The sequence below is a fragment of the Myxocyprinus asiaticus genome, chromosome 49 (assembly GCF_019703515.2).
Source record: "Myxocyprinus asiaticus isolate MX2 ecotype Aquarium Trade chromosome 49, UBuf_Myxa_2, whole genome shotgun sequence".
NCBI lineage: Eukaryota > Metazoa > Chordata > Actinopteri > Cypriniformes > Catostomidae > Myxocyprinus > Myxocyprinus asiaticus.
In genome coordinates, this window is record NC_059392.1 from 20,187,182 (window position 1) to 20,209,278 (window position 22,097).

A 22,097-nucleotide genomic window follows, 5' to 3' on the forward strand; every position below is an offset into this window, starting at 1 on the left:
AAAGCCGGGAGCAAGATAAAAGAAATCGTTTTGGATTGGCTAGTAAAATATATGCAAAAGAAATGGGGATTAATAGAGTCAAGATGAGCCCAACAGTTGTAATCCCAGAAACAGAGCCGTGGGCACATAAGACTCCACAAATAGACATGCATATAGGGGAAATAGATTTACCAACAGAATTTTCAACCCATGTCAGTGTTAATTACCCCCAATATATACAAATATTTACAGATGGGTCAAAAGTTCCAGAGCATGAGACAACTGGAGCAACATTTATAGTACCAAAATGGAAAGAAAGTGGAATAAAACGAAGTTCAAATTATTTGGGAGTATATACAGTGGAAATGCTGGCGGTATTCATGGCTTTACAGTGGGTAGAAGAACCCACCAGGATACATTTTAATATGTTCTGACTCTGTTTCAGTCCTTAAGAGCCTGAGATCTTTCAAATCCAGCCAACAAGATATTCCGTTTAGAATTTTACAAGTACAAACACGAATAATTCGAGAGTGTACAGTAATTAGGTTTATGTGGGTTCTGGCACATGTAGGTATAAAGGGAAATGAGGAGGTGGATAAATTAGCAAAACAAGCATTACAAAGAGAAACAATTGAACTGCAAGTTGCATTAAGTAAGTCAGAAGTTAAAGCAGTAATACGAGGTAAAGCAATAGAAGAATGCCAAGGAAAGTGGAACAACGAAACAAAAGGTAGATTTCATTACAGCATAACAAATAAAGTTAATCAGAAAATAGGAAATATAGGTAAGTCAAGGAAAGAGGAAGTTGTTTACAACAGAATAAGGTTAGGACATTTCAATTTAAATAGTAGGTAAACATCCAGATGGGTTGTGTGAATACTGTCAGGTTGAGGAGAATATTTCACATGTAATTACTGAATGCACTAAATATGATGGAGTTGATGAAGAATGGAATTAAGGAGTGCAGTATTAAGGAATTAACGAATATCTCAAGTTGGAAAAACAGTAGAACTTTCTTTGAATTCTTAAGAAAAACAGGATTGATAGGTAGAATTTAAGCTCTGTTCCACACTCCGGAGCAGAAGGTGGCGGTAATGCACCATTTACGTTGGATGCCGCCCGCCGTTAAAAACCCAGAAGAAGAAGACGAAGCGGAAGAACCCCTGCTGCCGTCATGTGACATCGTAACCACGTCACCATCAGCGGCTGCACGAGCTTCAAACCTCCTTCCGACAGCAATATTCCTCACGCAGGTATGAAAGAAGGTAGCTCTTATTCCAATCCGATATTTTGTCGCTCTTGCGGTTTTTACTTCTTTTACTGTAGTTTCTCTTTGCACGTAACGGACAGGTCGCGCTGTTGAATGTTATTTCAGATATAAAGGAATATGAAGGTAAAATAGTGCCTAAATGAATTGCATGCGCAGAGTAAGATTTGTGAAAGCGAATCAAATTGAAACTTAAATTAATAAGAGGAGAGATACGCAGAGAAACGACGCTGATCCATATGAAGAAGAAGCTGTCTGTCACGTTATTAAACCAATCAGGTCAGAGTAAACTGGTCAAGGAAAACCTCATTTGATTGGTTACTAGAAGCAGGTAGACCCGCCTTCTCCCTCGCGCTTGCAAAACTCTTTTCAGTAAGAAATTCGTGCCAGACGTGTTAAGTGATGGGAAGATCGGATCATTTTACTGACTTGAATCTTTGAGTCTCGTTCAGCAAAATGAACGAATCTTTATTCAAGTCATTTAGTTCATTTCGTTCATTTGAGCAGAATTAAATGAAAATGTTACATTTTCAATAGCCAAATCCCCCCTAACACGTCTAATTACGCAAACTTTGATTATAGTCCCAATAAGGAAAAACTGATAATGCAGCCAAGGACAAATTATGAGAACCAGAAAGATTAGTTCACCTCTGGAATCTTCTTGTCGGAGTCGTTCGTTCTTTTGTCACTGCATAGCGTATACGGCTGTCACGTGACAAAAGAACGAACAACTCGGACCAAAAGACTCCAGAGGTGAACTAATCATTTCTATTTCCTGTACAGCGCCTATGCAGGTTTCACTTAACAAACGCATGCACACAAAATGAACGAATCACTCTCTGAGACTACTCGTTCTTCTGAGTCACACAAAAGATTCATTCAAAATGAACGAATCGTTCATGAACGACCCTTCACTAAAACGAGTTATTGCAACAAAAGGAAGCCAAAACAGTGTATATCGGATTATTTCTGGAAAATATTTATGCCACAAACGTAAAAAAGTTATTTACATGTTTGCAGTAGTTTATTTTCTTTGCTTGCATATCGCTGATTGCAGGTTTGCAATGTTTTTGGCCATGTTTAGGCAGTGCCAAAAGTGTAAGCGTGAAAAATAGGAAGTCACCAAATTTACTTTGTGTTAATACGCAATTACAGATTCACAACATATGAATTACACTTATGCCAAGCATTAAAGTATTGCTAATATTTTTTTCTTACGCTTGCAACTTGCTTTACACCTTTACAAAATGTTCTGTGTGCATGCAATTTATTATTACACTTGCAATTTGATTTACGCTTTCACAAATCTTCTAGGCACAATTTTACCTCCATAAAGGAACGCCTTCAACGGGAAGCTCGAGACTTCCATGAATTCCACCACAGTCTTTCTAGCAAATCAGTCCACTGTCGGCCATCTTTGGAGTGCTCTCGGGATGCTGTTTCCAGTCATGAAAGTGCAGCTCCTATCTATTTGAATGGAGAAAGTCTAATATTTCAAAAACAGTTGGTCAATATTATGATCACAACATATTTCAAATCAGCAGTAAAATCTGACAATACTGGAATCATTAATTGTGATACTTTACCTCATATTATGCTAAAAACCACGCTATTATAGCTAATGCACATGTACGTTCTAAAGTTGATTGACAAGTGATGTCTGTATCTAAAAGGCCATTGGCTCTTTTAACTGTAAGGCGGGACTTCCTATCTACATCCTTTGATCGTTGGATGCGAGAGGTCCTTGGTTGGGCATTCCAATTTCTCCCATTCATTTTAATAGAAGTGGCCCGTCTCTGCTAAATAATCTTTGATTCCATGTATATAAATGTGAAACTTTAACAGGATCATGTCTTTATTTTAGTAGACACAAATAAAATCGCTTTGACAAGCTGTTGCACAAACCCTCTGACATTAGGCTATGTAAGATTTATTTCTCACATTTATTTTAAGATTTATTTTAAGATTTCAAAACCTTTAAAAGTTATTAAAAAGCTGATATATCGTTCTTTATAACACTTAATGTACATTTTGCAAGTTGATTTTGAAAATGGTTATAAGAGAGAGAGGGAGAGTGTATGTGTGTGTTTGATAACCCAGCAATAATTTCTAAATACGAGCACTATAATATTAGGCTTTATTATTATTATTATTTTATGAGATATACTGCACAGACAACACTTACTGAAATGTTAAAAAGCATCTGTTATGTTGAAGTTCATCAGCCTACATAAAACAAGTTTAAAACAAACAATTTAAGACGCTATTAAATACAAATGAGAGTTTTGATTTCCCACACAGCCTTAAAGGGTTTGTTCACCCAAAAAGGAAAATTCTCTCATCTTTTACTCACCCTCATGCCATTCCAGATGTTCAGATGATTTTCTTTCTTCTGCTGAACACAAACAAAGATTTTTAGAAGAATATTTCAGCTCTGTAGGTCCATACAATGCAAGTGAATGTTGACCAAAACTTTAAAGCTCCAAAAAGCACATAAAGCAGGATAAGAGTAATCTGTAACACTCCAGTGGTTTAATCCATGTCTTCTGAAGCGATCCAATCAGTTTTGTATGAGAACAGACCAAAATATAACTCCTTTTTCACTATAAATCTTGACATAAGCAGTCTCCTTGTGGATCATGATTTCAAACTTGATTACATATCCTAGTGCCATCTAGTGCTCTGTGCATGCATCAAGCACTAGGAAGTGTAACTGAGCTGGAAATCATGACTGTGCATACACCGATCAGCCACGACATTAATACCACCTGCCTAATATTGTGTAGGTCCCCCTCGTGCCGCCAAAACAGCTCTGACCCATTGAGGCATGGACTCCACAAGACCTCTGAAGGTGTCCTGTGGTATCTGGCACAAAGACGTTAGCAGCAGATCCTTTAACCCTTTCATATGTGCTGTCACACATATTTAAAAACTGGGCCCCACAGAGTAGTGTCTCACATATGTGTTTCTGCAGCAGCCAGTTACGTTACAAGCTGCCAGATTCAAATCGGCTTTCACACCGACACAGGCTGTGCTGGTCAAGCGTCTGTAATTTATATTTGCTCAAACAGTTACTCATACAGTCTTTTAAACCAAAGGATAAGTATATTTTATATGCATCCAACTCGTCACCAAAGTGCCACAGTAAAAAGTTTACAGCACTTATTCGCACAGTCGATACATCAAACGCGATCTTCCTCCGATGTGTGCTGCCATTTGTTTACATTAGTAGTGGTTGTCATTCGTCAAACAAACAGCTACTCAAAGAGTCTTTTCAAGCACATAATGTTTATTTTATGTAACAATCAGCCAAATTGTCACCAAAGTACCACAATAACAGTTCACAGCTTGTATATGCACAACCATCGCATCTAAACGCGATCTTTCCATGCATGCAGCCATGTCTGCTGATTAGGTGCAGATGAGATTTTCATTCACACAAACAGCAACTCAAACAGTCTTTTCAGGCATATAATACATTTGTTTTCTGAAAAAGACTATCACAAAACTATCACAAAAGCACCACAATAACAGTTTAAAACTCTTATACTCACAGTGAAAACATGCTGATTGTGCGTAATTATCTGATGCACGCAGCCAAACGTTAGCGCTTCACACACACACACACACACACACACACGCACACAATGTCTGAGATGACAAACCGGACTGCTGATATTATTGTTCCTTTTTTAAAATTTTTTATACATATAAATAAAACAAAAACAGTACAGCAGACGTAACCCATTTGTTCACGTTTATTATATTATATACAGTTTTTTGACAAGAAATCAAAAATTTAAATAATTAAAAAAATACTCGTCTACAATCTGCCCCCCTCTACCGGCTGTGCAGTGTCACGTGCAAAAATAACTCACTCCAGGGGGCACTGCAGGGCAGTTTAGACCCTACTCATGAAAAGGTTAAGTCCTGTAAGTTGCGAGATGGGGTCTCCGTGGATCGGACTTGCTGGTCCAGCAGAACATTGCCCAGAACATCACACTGCCTCCGCCAGCCTGCCTTCTTCCCCTGGTGCTTCCTGCTGCCATCTCTTCCCCAGATAAACGATGCACATGCATCCAGCCATCCACATGATATAAAAGAAAACGTGTTTCATCAGACCACGTCACCTTCCATTGCTTCATGGTCCAGTTCTGACGCTCACATGCCCATTGTAGACGCTTTCGGTGGTGGACTGGGTCAGCATGGGCACTTTGACCAGTCTGCGGCTACGCAGCCCCATACTCAGCAAGCTGGGATGCACTGTGTGTTCTGACACCTTTCTTTCATGGCCAGCATTACGTTTTTCAGCAATTTGTGCTACAGAAGTTCTTCTGTGGGATCAGACCAGACGGGCTAGCATTTGCTCCCCACGCGCACCAGTGAGCCTTGGGTGCCCATGACCCTGTCGTCGGTTCACCGGTTGGCCTTCCTTGGACCACTTTTGGTAGGAACTTACCACTGCATAACAGGAACACCCTATAAGACCTGCCGTTTTGGAGATGCTCTGACCCAGCCGTCTAGCCATCCCAATTTCACCCTTGTCAAAGTTGCTCACATCCTTACACTTGCCCATTTTTCCTGCTTCCAACACATGAAATTCAAGAACTGACTGTTCACTTGCTGCCTAATATATCCCACCCCTTGACAGGTGCCATTGTAACAAGATAATAAATGTTGTTTACTTCACTTGTTAGTGGTTTTAATGTTGTGGCTGATCAGTGTAGAGACTGCAATAGAGTGCAACGGTGCCCGCCCACTTTTTCAGCCATCTGGGTTCCGGAAGTTTTTTCCCTATTCATTTCTTCCATAGACTTTTAATAAAATCCTTCATAAGAGTCATGAGCCATGAACCAAACCAACCAGCTCCGATGTGAATCACATCACAAACATTAAGTAGTTTAAGTGTGATGGGAGACTGTCTCGATTACGTCATTGACAGTACGTCATGAGAGTGGGCAGTCACTCCGAGGCACATTTTGCGGTTTTCGTTGGCCACGGTTCTCTGATTGGTGGATCTTTCTCTGCTGTAATATGGATTATGTAGTTGTTTACCATGAATTCCGCTATCAAACACAATTTTGAGAACGCAGATGGATGGCTTCAACGGAAGCTTATACAAAATCAATTTCGTAGCTCATGGTATGCCTGTCATTAAAGGTTTATACGTTAATGTTGAAAATCAATTAGTCTATGGATAAATGAATGTGACTTTTACTTCCAGACCAGACTGTTGTGCTCTATTGCAAGATGTACAGTGAAAAGTGTTATGTTTTGGTCTGTTCTCACCCAGAACTGGTTAGATCGCTTCAGAAGACATGAATTAAACCACTGGAGTCTAATGGATTACTTATTTGCTGTCTTTATGTGCTTTTTAGGGCTTCAAAGTTTTGGTTACCATTCACTTGCATTGTATGGACCTACAGAGTTGATATTCTTCCAAAAATCTTTCTTTGTGTTCTGCAAAAGAAAAAGTCATACACATCTGGGATGGCATTTAGATTTTTGGGTGAACTATCCCTTTTAAGGGATTTAAAATAAATTACACATCAAATAGTTTGTTAGTGTATATTAGAATAAATGAATGTTCAATTAAATGCTGTCAACCCTTACGAAAATTAACCACAGATTTACTATAGTAATATTGTAGTAACCATGGCCTTCTGTTTTTTCCTTCTCAGTCATGTCAATGAAAGAATCAAAGCCAAATCTCAGCCATTCCCAAGTTATGGAGATAGTGAAACGACTCTTTGGCTTAACTGCATCCACCATACATCCATTGCCCAGTTATGATGATCAGAACTTTTATGTGGCCTCTAGTGAAGGTGGCGAGTACGTTCTGAAGGTTATGAACTCTGTAGACAGTCAAAATTTCACTCTTCTAGAACTGCAAACTCATGCCATGAACTTCTTACACCAGAGAGGACTTCCTGCCCAGACCGCTTTACCCAACCTGACTGGCCAACTCTTGAGTTTGGAAGAAATTGGTAAGAGGAAACATGTACATCTTAACTCACCGGAGCTGCACAGCTGAAAATTCTGTTATAATTTACTGACCCTCAAGTCAAACCTAAACTCGAATGACTTGTGTGGAGCACAAAAAGAGAAGTTTAGCAGAATTTATTCATACTGCTCCATTCCATACAATGAAAGTGAATGGTAAAGGGGCCTGTTGAGCTCCAAAAAAAAATTTCAATGAATACTTTCAAACTGAAAAAGTAGCTTTAGAAGTCAATATATTGTTTGATTTATCATAAAACAAACCAACTGTTGACAGCAATCCAGTTTGCAGTTGAGTTCGTCAATTTGTCCTGTTCTTTTGGAGCATCTCACTGGTTTTCAGCATCTTAAACCAAGTTTTTAGGAAGTGGTGTAAAGTTAAAAGTAGTTGAATAAAAATCACATCTCGAGATTCCTGCATTCTGTTGTGCTTCATTCAGCAGTCAAGAATGCATTCTGTGGCTGCGCTGCTTGTGAGGTTTGTTGAGGTGCGCTGACTGCACTCTGCTGACGTGGCTTGTAAAAACACTAATTTACATGTAGTAAAATACACACTTTTATTATGGAATTTACGTACGTGTCGGGGGCATTATTTTTTATATAATTATTCGCACTAAATTAATGCATTAAATCAACAGCCCTAACAGATTTGAGAGCTACGGCAGAATATGGAAATATTTTCAGTGAACAATAACTTCGATTTCATTTGGTTCCTCACAGAGTTATCGTATGACTTCAGAAGACTTGGAATATAGCATTGTTTAAACTACTTTTTAGAACAGCATGCATCCTCATTCACTTCCATTGTATGGAAAAGAGTAGCCAGGACATTCTTGAAAATTGCTCCTTTTGTGTTCCACGAAAAAGAAAAAGTCCCATCGGTGAGTAAATGATGACAGAATTTTAATTCTTGGGTATACTAACGCTATAAAAGGATAGATGGAGAGAATTGAATGGAATTACATTGTAAATCACATTTTAGATAATTAAATGTTTTTTGTGCCAAAACAGATTGTGGTTATGGCATGCAGAAATATTTGGTCCGCTTGCTCACCTACCTGCCTGGCACTACAATAGCCAAAATAACAAGCAGTCCCCAGATCTTGTATGAGGTTGGGAAAATGGCAGCCACATTGGATAAAGTTTTACTGCAAGTAAAATCTTTACTTTAATCTTATCAAGCCTTTACTTGCCTCTACTGGCCTTTACTGCTCTTTTCTCTTCACAATGATCTAATGTTTAAATCCTTTTATTATGCCAACTTTTTGCATTTGTCTTATATATATATATTTTTTTAAGATGGAGCATCCAAACATCAGTGCCCTCCAGAGAGAGAATTTCAGGTGGAATCTTGGCAGTATTCCTCTCTTAAATCAATATCTTCATGTGATGGATGGGGATCCTGTGCAAAAGATTGTTAAAGGTGTAATGGAGCAGTACCAGGCCCAAGTTGTGCCAAAACTAACACTTTTTCGCAAGTGTAAGAAGTTATTTTGGTTTACAACAGTGGTTTAGTTGTCAACTGGTATTATTTAGTAGAAAAATGTACATTCATATTTTCATTTACATTTATTCATTTGGCAGATGCTTTTATCCAAAGTGAAACAAAGTTTCACTAGCATCAGAATAGTATTCAAAACAGAATAAAGTGCAACAGTAATTTTTTTTTTTTTTTTAATGACTGGTTAAGTGCTCATGGTCGTTTTTTGAAGACTGAGAGTGAGTCAGCTTCATGGATGGAGTTGGGAAGGTCATTCCACCTATGTGGTATGATGAAGCTGAAAGTCCGGGAAAGTGTTTTGGTGCCTCTTTGTGTTGGTACAACAAGGCGACGTTCCTTAGCCGACCGCAGGCTTATAGTAGGTGCGTAGCTCTGCATAAATGATTTTAGGTATGCTGGAGCAGACCCAGTGACTGTTCTATATGCCAGCATCAGAACTTGAATTTGATACGTGCATCAACTGGCACCCAGTGGAGAGAGACGAGGAGTGGTGTAACGTGTTCTCTTTGGTTCATTAAAGACCAGATGTGCTGCTGCATTCTGGATCATTTGCAGAGGTCTAATTGCACATGCAGGGAGGCCTGCAATGAGAGCGTCACAGTAGTCCAGTCTAGTTATGACAAGTAACTGGACAAGCAGTTGTGTGGCATGTTCAGAGAGGAAGGGTCTTCCTGATATTGTAGAGTGTAAATCTACATGGTCTTGTGGTCTTTGAGATGTGGTCTGTGAAATTTAGTCTGTTGTCGATGGTTACCCCTAGATTTCTGACTGTTTTGGAAGGTGTTACTGGTTGCACCCAGCTGCACGGTGATGTTGTGTTCAGCAGCAGGGTTGGCTGGAAAGATAAGGAGTTCAGTCTTGGCTGGGTTGAGTTGCAGGTGGTGCTCCTTCATCCAGGCCGAGATGTCTGCCAGGCAGGCAGAAATTCAAGCAGTCACTGTGGTGTTGTTAGGCTGGAAAGACAAGTAGATTTGCGTGTCATCAGCGTAGCAGTGGTAAGAGAAACCATGTGCCTGAATGATGGGTCCCAGTGATGTTGTGTATATAGAAAAGAGAAGTGGCCCAAGCACTGATCCCTGAGGTACCCCAGTAAGTAGCTGATGTGGCTTGGATACCTCACCTCTCCAGGCTACCTTGAAGGACCTACCTGAGAGATAGGAATTAAACCAGTCAAGCACAGTTCCTGTGATGCCCAGCGAGGAGAGGGTAGAGAGTAAGATCTGATGGTTGACTGTGTCAAAGGCTGCAGAAAGGTCCAGCAGAATCAGGACGGATGATCTGGATTCAGCTTTCGCCCGTCTCAGCGACTCCGTGACAGACAGCAGGGCAGTCTCGGTGGAGTGTCCACTTTTGAAGCCTGACTGATTGTCATCCAGCAGCTTGTTCTGTGAGAGATAGGCAGAGATTTGATTGAAAACTGCCCTTTCAAGTGTTTTTGCCATGAATGGGATGAGAGAGACCGGTCTGTAGTGTTCTATTTGTGTGGGATTAAGTGCGGGTTTCTTCAGCAGCGGGGTTACTCGAGCCTAAAGTGCCCGTAAGTAGAGATGTGTTAATTATGTGTGTGAGTGCAGGTAGGATGGACAGAGAAATGGCCTGGAGAAGGTGAGAAGGAATGGGGTCAAGAGAACAGGTGGTGGGGTGGTTGGAGAGGAGGAGTTTAGAGACCTCAGTGTCAGTCAGAGGAGAGAACATATAGACAGAAGAATTGCATACAGGAGACAGGTGTTTGACAGGGTGTGATGCTGAGAATGTATTGCTGATGGTTGTAACCTTATTAGTAAAAAATGTGGCGAAGACATCTGCTGTCAGTGATGTGTCAGGTGGTGGAGGGGGAGGGCAGAGAAGTGTATTGAATGTTCTAAACAAGCTGCGAGTGTCTGTGGTGCTGTTGATCTTGTTCTGGTAATAGGAGATTTTTGCAGATTTAACGTTATCTGAAAAAGTTGCAAGCAGAGACTGATATTTACCTAGATCTGCTGGATCTTTAGATTTCCACCATCTCCTCTCAGCTGCCCTGAGGTCAGTCCGATATTCATGAAGGATGTCAGACAGCCAGGGGCTGGGTGGTGTAGCATGTGCTGGCCTAGGGGAGATAGGACAGATGTTGTCTAGACAGGTTGTTAAAGTAGAGCTTAGTGTGTCTGTGGCAGCGTTTACATTTAGCGTGGTAAATACATTTAGTGTGGGAATAGAGGTAGAGACAGCAGTGGAAAGGCGTGAGAGTGAAAGGGAACGGAGGTTACGGCGAAAGTGTGGAGACTGTTTTAATGGATATGGGAGGATCATGTTGAATTGAATAAAGTAGTGATCAGAGACATGTAAAGGAGTAACAAGAATATTTGAGTTGGTACAGTTACGTGTAAAAATGAGGTCCAGCTGGTTGCCCGATCTGTGAGCTGCTGTGGTGTGTAGTCTTTCCAAATCAAATGAGGCCAGGAGAGTATTCAGTTCAGTGGCCTGGGGCTTGTCATGGTGTATGTTGAAATCACCAAGAACCACAAGTGGCCTACCATCCTCCGGCAAGGAGGACAGCAGGTCATCCAACTCCTCAAGTCATTTAGCAGATGCCTTTGTCCAAAGTGATTTACAAATGAGGAACATTGCATGTAATATCTGCAGTATCTCACTGCCAGGTTCCAAGAGTAAGCTAGAGAAAAAATGCAAAAAGTAGAGAAGACAATTTTTTTTGTTTTTTTTAGGAAGTGCCTTTATGGTTGTGGTATTGATGAAAGTTCAGTAAGTGTACATTTACTGATTTATTTATTTATTTATATATATATTTATTTATTTTTATCTGTTAAATTAAGCAAATAAATATATAAATAGTTTAAAATCTCTTAAACTCTATGGATATCCAAAGGGGGGGGCGCTATATCGCGAAAACAAAGTTGATGTTTAAAACGTTAAAGTCCCGGTATACGTATGTCAGGCATATGAGGTATCATTTGAAAGCTTAGAATATCAACTTTTCAGAGATAACCATAACCTCTGCATTTATGTTACATTAACAAAATAAGGCCTCAAAAAAATTTCGCAAATTAGTGCCCCCTAGAGGTAATGGGGTAGAAATTTATATGAACACAAAAGTCTTTCACATAGAACCTAAATGAACATGTCAAATATCAGATGAAAGCTCTCATTCTCAGTAATGTGACGATATAGATTATGGTCGCACTTTATATTAGGTGGCCTTAACGACTATGTACTTACATTAAATACATACAAGATTATGTATTTACTGTGTAACTACATGTTGTTCTGCAAAATATCCACATTTGCTGTTACTGAGGTTGAGGTACGGGTAGGTTTAGGAGTAAGGGTAGGGTCAGGGGTTAGAGTTAAGTTTTGGGGTTGGGGTAAAGTTAATAGTGTAACTACAAGGGGAGATGGTGGAGGGAGATGGGTAATATTGAATGTGTGTGTGCATTCATATTGTTTTTTTTCTTTTTTTTTTCTGAATACTTTCTGTTGATTTATTGTTTATTTGTGTCATTGTTGGTTTGCTGTTGGGCCATTGGGGTGTGTGTTTGTGGCGTGGTGGGAATGTTCGGAGGGAAGGGTTTAGGTTCATGTAATTTGATTCCGTGTTTCCTGTTATGTTTGTTTGATTTGTCATTGGAATCAAGAAAAATTGTTGTTAAAAAAAAAAAAAAAAAAAACTAACTAAAAATGCAATTAAATGCAGGTACTTTAAAAGTTATTACAATGCAACAACATGTATGTACATAAGTACATTGTATCAAATGGTTAAGTACATAGTAGTTAAGGTCACTTAATGTAAAGTGGGTCCTAGTTTTTGTTACTCTAATACCACAGTTCTAATGATTTTCAAAAGAATCACAAAGTGAAAAATAGCCTTTTTTTTTCTTTTTTTTTTTCCTTGTCTGTAAGCTTGCTTGGCTGAATAATCCAATGTTATATCTTAGATGTCCAAAACGAAATATGGCATCCAGCAGGAAAAGCATGCTAAACATATTATCAGAAAAATAAGTTTTTCGACTATTGATTATTGAATGTTATATATCATCGCAAAGGAGAGGATCTCAGCTTTCTAATGACCTTTAGATTGAGCTTCTCAGAGGCTGAGATATTTGATGAAATACCGAGGGTGGTGCATGAACTGAACATTAGTCTGAATGTCTATGGACGAGCACATCTGTGAGAGCTAAAATGCATTAGAGCATTGCAGATCTGTATATTGTGATGGAATGTGATAGAAAACTTTTTTCTAGTGCTTACTGCCATCTAATGAAATGAAATAAGACTTTTCAGAGTGAGGTAGAGTGAACAGAACCAAAATAATTGTTTTTACAAATTTTCAATTAGTCCACAGTATGTGTGAATTGTGAGCTTTTAAATTTGAGTGTAAAACAATTGCAGGCGGCAGCCCAAAATGTGTTCAAATAAAATATTGTGTTGTTGACTGTACTTGCATTTTATTATAAGCATTTAGCATTGCTTTTCATGACACTAATAGAACAGGCCTGTGACCATCAGTTGAGAACCACTGATTTACACATTCCAAGTCAGGTTACACATCCCAATGTCAATTCAATTCTTTTCTGATAAAACATTTATTTCCCCGTTGCAGGCATTAACCATGGAGACCTCAATGACCACAATCTCTTGGTGGAACCCATTGGACCTTCAAGGTACAAGATCTCAGGGATTCTTGACTTTGGAGACATGAGTTATGGGTATTTTATATTTGAGCTGGCCATCGCAATCATGTACATGATGATTGAAAATTCCAATCCGATAGATGTTCGAGGGCCAGTTGTGGCGGGATGGGAAAGTGTTTTTCCTCTTAATGATGCAGAAAAAGACGCACTCTATTTTCTGGTTTTGGGTCGGTTCTGCCAGTCACTGGTTCTGGCCCGACATGCGGTTATTCAGCAACCAGAGAACACAGAATACTTGATGACGACGGCCAAGACTGGTGTGCACCACCTGTATCGTCTTTGGGAGCTGGGTAAAGAGGAAGTGGAAAGAATATGGTTCCGGAGTGTTGCACAGTTCAGTCATGCAACATTTATAGACCGTGACTGATCGCTGCATCGGGGAATATACTGTTATGTCTTGTGTTAAAGGAATAGTCCTCCCAAAAATAAAATTCCTGTTGTTGTTTTCTCACATGTTGTTCCAATCACATATGACTTTGGTGACAGAAGTGGTGACATTTTGTAGAAAATTGTTGATTTTAAACCAAACAGTTTGTTTAACACTGATGTCTGTTCCATGTTCTTTTGTTGTCTGTTTGCTTTTGATCTCAGAACTAATGTGAGTAGATGGCATAGAGGAAGAATTTGTATATATTCCTGTATCACATACAGTGGCAAGAAAAAGTATGTGGATTTACCTGCATTTATGAATTTGTTTTTCTTAAAATCTGGTTTGTTCTTCATCTAAGTTACAATAATGAACAAATACAATCTATTTTAACTAATAACACACAAATTATTGTGTTGTTGTACATATTGAATACATCAAACATTCACAGTGAAGGTTGGGAAAAAGTATGCGAACCCCTAGGCTAATGATGTCGACAAAAGCTAATTAGAGGCAGGAGTTGGCAAACCTGGCTTCCAATTAATGAAACGACATTGGAGGTGTGGTTTAGAGCTAATTTGACTTATAAAAAGCACTAAAACATTTTTAGTTTGCTATTCACTAGAAGCGTCTTCTTACGTGGACCATGCGTTGCAAAACAAAAGAGATCTCAGAAGACCTACGTTCAAGAATTGTTGCTTTGCATAAAGCTGGAAGGGGTTACAAAGTTATCTTCAAGAGCTTAGATATTCATCTGTCCACAGTTAGACAAATTATCTATAAATAGAGACGATTTAGTTCTGTGGCTACTCTCTCTAGAAGTGGCTGTCCAGCCAAGTTGACTTAAAGGCCACACCACAGAATACTCAATGAGGTAAAAAAGAATCCTAGAGTAAAAGCCAAATACTTGAAGAACTGCCTGGTCCGATGAGTCCCATTTTCTTTTACATCATTCGGGCGGCCCTGTACGTGTGCGCTGTTTACCTGGGGAAGTGATGGCACCAGGATGCACTGTGGAAAGATGACTAGCTGGTGGAGGGAGTGTGATACTCTGGGCAGTGTTTTGCTGGGAAAGCCTTGGTCTGGCCATTCATGTGGATGTCATTTTGACATGTACCACCTACCTAAACATTGTTGCAGACCAGGTACACCCCTTCATGGCAATGGTGTCCTCTGAGGGCAGTGGCCTCTTTCAGCAGGATAATGTGTCCTGCTACACTGCACACATTGTTTGGGAATGGTTTGAGGAACATGATGAAGAATTAAAGGTGTTGCCCTTTAGAGAGTGGCAAAATCTCAAGCTGGCACTCATCCAGGACACCCCATAACCAACAACAAATTTTAAAACCACAGACAACCTACTGTAAAGTACCATTTAAAAAAAAGCATAATTTACACTACAGAATAATAGAACAAATTTTGGGAAAGTGATACCGTTCCTTCTGTGTTTTTCAATTTTTAAATTGATCCAAACTCTCTTCTACAGTATATGACCAAAAACAATAGTTAATTATGACCGTCATTTTGTTGATCAGCATAGAAAGCATAACATAGTATATTGCATATATATATATATATATATATATATATATATATATATATATATATATATGCATGTCTTTTCAGTAAATATATACTGTATATTCTTAAAAAATAATAAAAATATTTCAAATTAACAATGGACCAAACGGTGATGAACCATGACATTATGTGGAGCAGTGTTGTCAGAATATGTATATTTTATACAAAGAAACTATTTATATAGCACATTTAAAGACAGTTTATGAGGTGCTTCACAGAAGACACACTGTATGTTTGTACATATCGAAGGAGATACAAATAAATGAAAAATGTAAGAATAAAATACATAGAAACAGAAAAATAAGATTATAAATATAAATTAAAAGAATCAAATCCAAAACTAAGTACAAGCACTGCATTTTTTGGTAAGAATGAAATATCTACTTGGATCAGGATGCTCACAGTATAGGAAGATAAAAGGAATTTTTAAAAGGAAGGTAAAGAAATATCAACTGCAGTATGATTGTATCACCACTTGATGCCACTGTTACTACATGGAAAATAAATTTTGTACTGGCCCGTACGTTAAACAGTTAGCAAGTGGATCCTCACCAAACCTATTGTCAGTGTTTTGCATTACTAACTTTATTTTCTGACCAACAGAATCTGTAAATAGGCAGTGTGAGATGATACATATTCTCATATATCCATGGTATTCTACCAAACATGGTTATTAATGAATGTGGTGTATGTTTTTCAGGTATTATTAGGCTGAAAACATTAGTATGCAATATTTCATCATTCTTGCATCAAAAGAACAAGTGAGCATCTCCTTTGCTCCATGTATCATGCAGAAACCACTTTTCACCATTCAATCAATTCCTGATGAATAACATCAGTCTCACCCTACATTTTTTATCATTATACATCCTGCTTCGCTTAGAAATATGTCAGATTATGGAAGTAAAATGGGTTGCGAACACTATTTGCGTGGACTTCAAGACGTTACAACTTTACAAATCCACTAACAACAACTGTCTAGCACTTTTACTGTTTTTTTTTTTTTTTTTTTAAAGAATGACTCAGGTCTTTGTAGTTTGGATATCATTCCACTTCTGAATTAATAATTCACAGTCATAATATCTTTGATCTCTGCACATCATCTTTATGTTGCAACTTTTGGTAACAGTGACGTGGCACACATTATCCTGTGACTGATCACAAATGGCTCTGTTTGGATATATTGAAACCATTATTGACGGCAAAATCTGGGACGTCCCATTCAAAGGCAGATTGCAGCTGGCAGGCCAAAGTTATTATGAACTCCCTAATGAGTCCCAGTCGAGACGTAGAGGAAACTTAGAGACTTGAGTGAATGCAGGATGAGGGCAGATATTTGATGCTTGGACACTGGCTTGTTTCTTGTGCACTTTTTGAAGCCAAAGGCCCATTGCCTGCTGGGAGGAAAATGACAAATCATTAAAGGGTCAAAGTACAGAAAAGTAATAACAGAAATCTGGGTCCGTACGATTTGGCGAGAGAAAGGTCTGGATGTGTGCTGTGAGTGTTATTAGAAAAATAATTAGAAAAAATTAGCTAGAGTGAGAAGGCCAAATTTCAATCAAAAGAGAAAGGAAAGGTCTCTATAGTAAATGACAGACCACACTTTTACCATCATTACATTTTAGATTTATTAGTAATTTAATTAGTTTCAAAGACTTTCCTTTAGTTTGTTTGCTATGTTTGAAGAATTGTGTCAAGGTCAGACCTTTAGTTGGGCCAGTCACATCAAGCTATTGCGCACTAACACGTGCACAAATGGTCATCCATCACCATAATGTGCATTTTAAGTAATGCATAACTCCTCCTAGTGCATTAAATTGTAACCAAATTTTGAGAGTTTGTTCGCATGCCAAGCATTTCCATTAAGGATTTCTTATGCACAATTTAAAATGCGCATAAAAATACAATCCACGTGAGATCATTAAAATAATCTGTTTTAACCACTCAATGAATATTTAAAGTAATGATATGCCATTTGTCATGTTAACATTTTGCATTCATGGTGTGAATGCACTATACTGTATGTGGCCATAGTATACACCGGTTACCCTCTGCAAAATAAATGTATTTTATAGACTTAATCTAAAAAAAATTTTACATCACAGTAATAGTATAGTTTTGGAAAATGTCTCTATGCGAACTATCGTACAGATGTAGGTTAGTTTGCACTCCAGTTTGTTCATCTCGACTAAGTGAAGAAATTTACCAGAAAAAAATAAATGTATCTGTCTGTATCACAAGACGACAAGGAACACCCACTACACAACATAACCATTCCAAGTAACACCCCCCCCTTGGATCACAAAGCGATTCTATTGGTTTAGCATTAAAGAACTTTTAAACTCCTATGCAATTGCTTTGATTCATGTTGTAAATATAACAAAAGTTACTTTTAAATTATGTCACACATCATATTATATAACCGAAGATATGAATGGTTAAATTAAAAATTTCTCTGTTCTGTTTTCTCCAGTTAGCTCACAAGCTAACTGGTTAGCCAATTAGCGTAGCATAGTTTCTTCTCCTTTTCATTTTCATCATGTTTTTTATCACTGTTGCCACCTAGTGATACGGCAATATGATTGTATTCTATAGAACTAAGTTGCGATATGTTTAATAATTTGACAAACTGTTGAGTTTAAATCTGTGTGGTTATGGTTAAGTTTATTGGTAAGGATGGGTGTAGTTCAAGGGTTGCTGCGGTACTCCAAATAAACACAACAAACACAGTATATGAATGTGATATCCAGCTGTTGCTAGACCTCAACATTTCACTGGCTCATTGAAGGGGGCATAACATGTAGTGTGTGTGCCTTGTAGTAGTCTTGCAGGACGCAGACAGACCCATCTTGAATAAATGCTGGCATCAAAGTTGGTGGAGCACCGGGTAAGAAGGTGTTTAATTAACTGCCGGTTTAACTGAAAGCTTGCGCTGACAGTCTGTTTCTTATCACCACAACAAACTCAAAAACACCTTTATTGGTCAGATTTTGTTTGAAATTATGTCACATCCATTCTTTCTTCGATTTCGCTATGAGTATATTGATGCCTTAAGACTTTAGCTATCATCATAAAGACACCAAAACTATGTGAGCACCAGAAGTGCTTCAGGATCTGTGAGCCAATGGATTCACCCTGCACTCCTTACAAAATCGAGAGTTCACTGATTAATTTCACATGCAAATTAGTTTTGCGGCAAACTTGTGACAAACTGTCCAGTGTTTCCAAAGGTTTGCTGCAGGTTTTTGTCGAATAACAAGCTTATTTGCATGTGAAAATAATGAGTGGCAAATTTGCCAAAAACTCTCGATTTTTGTAAGGGACTCTAAAACCCACCCAACTCTCTACACATCCTGATCTCATGAACATTACGTGACCCTGGCAACATTTTTGCAAAACGAAATGACGAGTTTCATTACACGTTTCGCTGAAGTTTCCTAGTGAAATTTCCTTCGGGGGGTGCCAAAAACTAGTTAAATGTTGTCGTAATCAGACAAGGTTTTTAAGGTGAATATTTGATGGAGGTTAAACGTTGAGTAAAACGTACCTCCCTAACCTAAATCTTTAACCTAAACCTAGCCAATAGTGTCCAAAAAGCAAATGAGATATAAACAACAGACATTCTTATGCTAAACCAGTACCTAAACCTAACCGATACTGTCCTAAAAGCAAATGCGACATGAAAAGCACATTTTCTAAAGCAACCACGTCATTTCGTGTTACTTTTATGACACTTTCTTCTCACATGTCAGCTTGCATGCTTGGCTGGGCTTGAGTCCAAAGTCCAACAATATATCAGGTGAGCTACCACGCAAGCCAATCATATTGGAATAAATGTGTAAATGTAGGTGGGTCTGTAATCAGCATGTTAACATGTATAGTTTTTCAAATGATGTGTTAGAGTAAAAGTGTTTCAATATCATAGCAGTGTGTTAGTAGTAGTTCGAAAAAATAGTGTTTATAAAGTCATAATCAGCCGTTGTAGTCATGATTTGTGTGAAAGTGGATACAACGCATAGTTGTTGTAGTGTTAATTTCACCAGGACACTGCGGCAAAATGGAGAACATGGCACGTAAGTCAGTTTGTAAATGTAGTTATAGTGACATTCATTCTATGAGACTAGGTTGAATCTACAGTCTTCAGCATGTGGCATACTGATCAAGTGTGTGAATCCAAAGAATTTCCAGAAACTCTGTCCTCAATAAAAACCACAATGTAACAATTGTATAACACTACATTTGGTCTCAAATTCAATGGCCAAAATGCTCTTCAATGACCTTGTCAAACTAAATATTTATCTACCATTAATATCCTCAAGTTTACAACTTTAAACAGAGCTTGACAGACATGAGTTTTATTACAAAGCTTAGCTTTATGCTTGCCATCATGAACTCTGCATTACTGTAAAAGAAAAAGGAATTAAATAGGTCAAAATGTGCTATGATTTGCTTTGAAAAATAAATAAATAAATAATAATAATACAAAGATGAAATATATAAAAAATGTCTTTAAAAGTAGACATGGCTTTACCAAAACCATGTTTTTGATTCATATCTAGGAATTTTATTTGGTAAATGTGTTTCCTTTGTAGTTCATGTCTTCTTACTGTTTAGATGTCATAAGATAGCATTGTGTGAGGAACAAGCCAAAAAGTAAGAGTTTATGAGCTGATAATCTGCCATTTTACTCGTGATTTGTGTGAAAGTAAATAAAAGTAATTGTTATTATAGCGCCACTAGTGTTAATTTCACCAGGAGCTGCCACGATATGGACAACAAGCCATAGAAAACCATTTTTTAAGTGCAGCTTAATGGTCTAAACATTTGTCTAATGGACAGATATTTTCACTTTAAAGGCATTTTACAGTCATATGTGTCATGTATCATGATGTTACCAAGAAACCTGGCTGGCTCTGTGCTAAGCAACTTTCAAAAAGTTGGGAATCATAATTCAGGAACCCAACATCTCTGCTTAAAAGGATTGGTTAACCCAAAAAAAATTTAAATACTCTGATAATTTACTCACCCTCATGCCATCTGAGATGTGTATGACTTCCATTCTTCTGCAAAACACTTTTGAAGATTTGAAGAAAAAGATACAGGCTCAGCAGGTCCTTAGAATGGAAGAGGTTGGTGATTAGATATTTGTAGGTCCAAAAAGCACAGATAGTCATCTTAAAAGTAATCCATCCTATCTCCAACGGTGACATTAATGTCTTCTAAAGTGAATCGATCACTTTGTGTGCGAAAAAGTACGATATTTAAGCACTTTTTAGCTATAAAGATAGCTTCCAGTCATTTGTTGACAAATGGCTGAATTTACCCGAGTACTCCTGTGACACAAGCGTGTTGGCACGTTCCTTCCACTCAGTGGTTGTGTCTGTCACGCGTCAGTTCACATGCCATTGCGCTTACGTCATGGGAGCACTCGGGTAAATTCTGCCATTCGTCAACACCTGACTGGAAGCAATCTTTTATAGTTAAAAAGTGCTTAAATATCGTTTTTTTTTTTTTTTTTTCTCGCACACAAAGTGATTGATGTGCTTTAGAAGACATTAATGTCACCTGGCATCCAATTAATGAAGAAAGTAAGTCATACACATCACAGATGGCATAAGGGTGAGTAAATATCAGAGAATTTTCATTTTTGGGTGAACTATACCTTTAATGTGTTATGTGCCACCCAAAATTAGAGGAAACTAACGATATTGCTCCTGTCTGCACTTCACTGCTGTATCGCAGAAGAGGGGATTGGACACATTATTTCCAGGTGTTTCAGTGTGTGCTGTGAAATACATTATCAACATGACCATACAGCTAAGACAAGAGGAATGACATTTACTGGGGTCTGTGTAGTGGCCTATGACCAGAAACCATCAGCGCTTTAGAACACATCGCCTGCCCTGCACTGTTTTATACAATGTCAATCATGCAAATAATACAAGTAACAGTCCAGATTGTCTGGTCTATGTATGAAGCATTATGTGAGTTTTTGTACTGTTAATATCAAAAGTGCTATTATATTCTATTTAAATCTGATTACAATGAATTGACTCAGATTTTTGTTTGTAGTAAGAATGAAACCAATAGGCTGACTCTTAGGCCACATCTACACTAATACATTTTGTTTAAAAACGCATTATTTTGCTATGTATATGCCTCTCATCTACACTAGAACAACATTTTCCTCCATCGAAACGGAAGATGTCAAATATTACATACTTTGAAAAACGATGAGGTTAGGAAACTGAAATAGTTTATAAACTTAGATAGATTAGTGTGTACGTGGCCTAAGCATTCACTGTCTCAAGGTGTAGAAATAATTTCTGCTTTCAGTTAAGCATTTTAAAAAGACACCAAAGTCAGTTCAAATGCAAATCATTCTTTTAAGTTCAGGACCAAGTACTATGGTGAGTACTAGGTCAATATATGGGTCAATGACGCAATGGTAATTTTTTGTCTGGATCTATTAAATTATTCAAAAATTCACACGAAACATTTACTTGAATACACCTTTTATTTCGGACTACAAAGTCATTTCGATATTCTTTTTTTTCTGGGGCTAAATGTCAACTGACAAAGTGGTGTAACTGTCCGCAGACAAAATTTGTATAAAAAAATAATAAAAAGACATAATGTCAGTTTGGCTGTGCACCAACTGAAGCTCAGTAGAAGTTGGGTGATGCAGCAGGACAATGACCTTAAACATTGAAG

General features: G+C 38.1%; 1 protein-coding gene across 2 annotated transcripts; it reads left to right on the top strand.

Moving 5' to 3' along the window:
* The first annotated feature begins 1,130 nt into the window (after positions 1-1,130).
* On the top strand, positions 1,131-15,348 carry LOC127438149 (hydroxylysine kinase-like). Of its 2 annotated transcripts, none has more exons than XM_051693491.1 (5): positions 1,131-1,232; positions 6,928-7,233; positions 8,258-8,400; positions 8,546-8,726; positions 13,342-15,348. In XM_051693491.1, exons 2-5 carry the CDS (start codon positions 6,930-6,932, stop codon positions 13,797-13,799), a joined length of 1,086 nt encoding a protein of 361 aa, XP_051549451.1. In that variant the 5' UTR covers positions 1,131-1,232; positions 6,928-6,929; the 3' UTR covers positions 13,800-15,348. The 2 variants fall into 2 exon arrangements, with proteins under 2 accessions (XP_051549451.1, XP_051549452.1); XM_051693492.1 differs by having other exon boundaries at positions 8,546-8,669.
* Positions 15,349-22,097: the final 6,749 nt, after the last annotated feature.

What these genes read in the sequence shown, in the direction of transcription:
- LOC127438149 (XM_051693491.1), top strand. Translation starts at nt 6,930, where the DNA reads ATGTCAATGAAAGAATCAAAGCCAAATCTCAGCCATTCCCAAGTTATG. An exon ending in CTTGAGTTTGGAAGAAATTG is followed by an intron (nt 7,234 to 8,257) that starts GTAAGAGGAAAC and finishes GTGCCAAAACAG; the next exon opens with ATTGTGGTTATGGCATGCAG. An exon ending in TGGATAAAGTTTTACTGCAA is followed by an intron (nt 8,401 to 8,545) that starts GTAAAATCTTTA and finishes TATTTTTTTAAG; the next exon opens with ATGGAGCATCCAAACATCAG.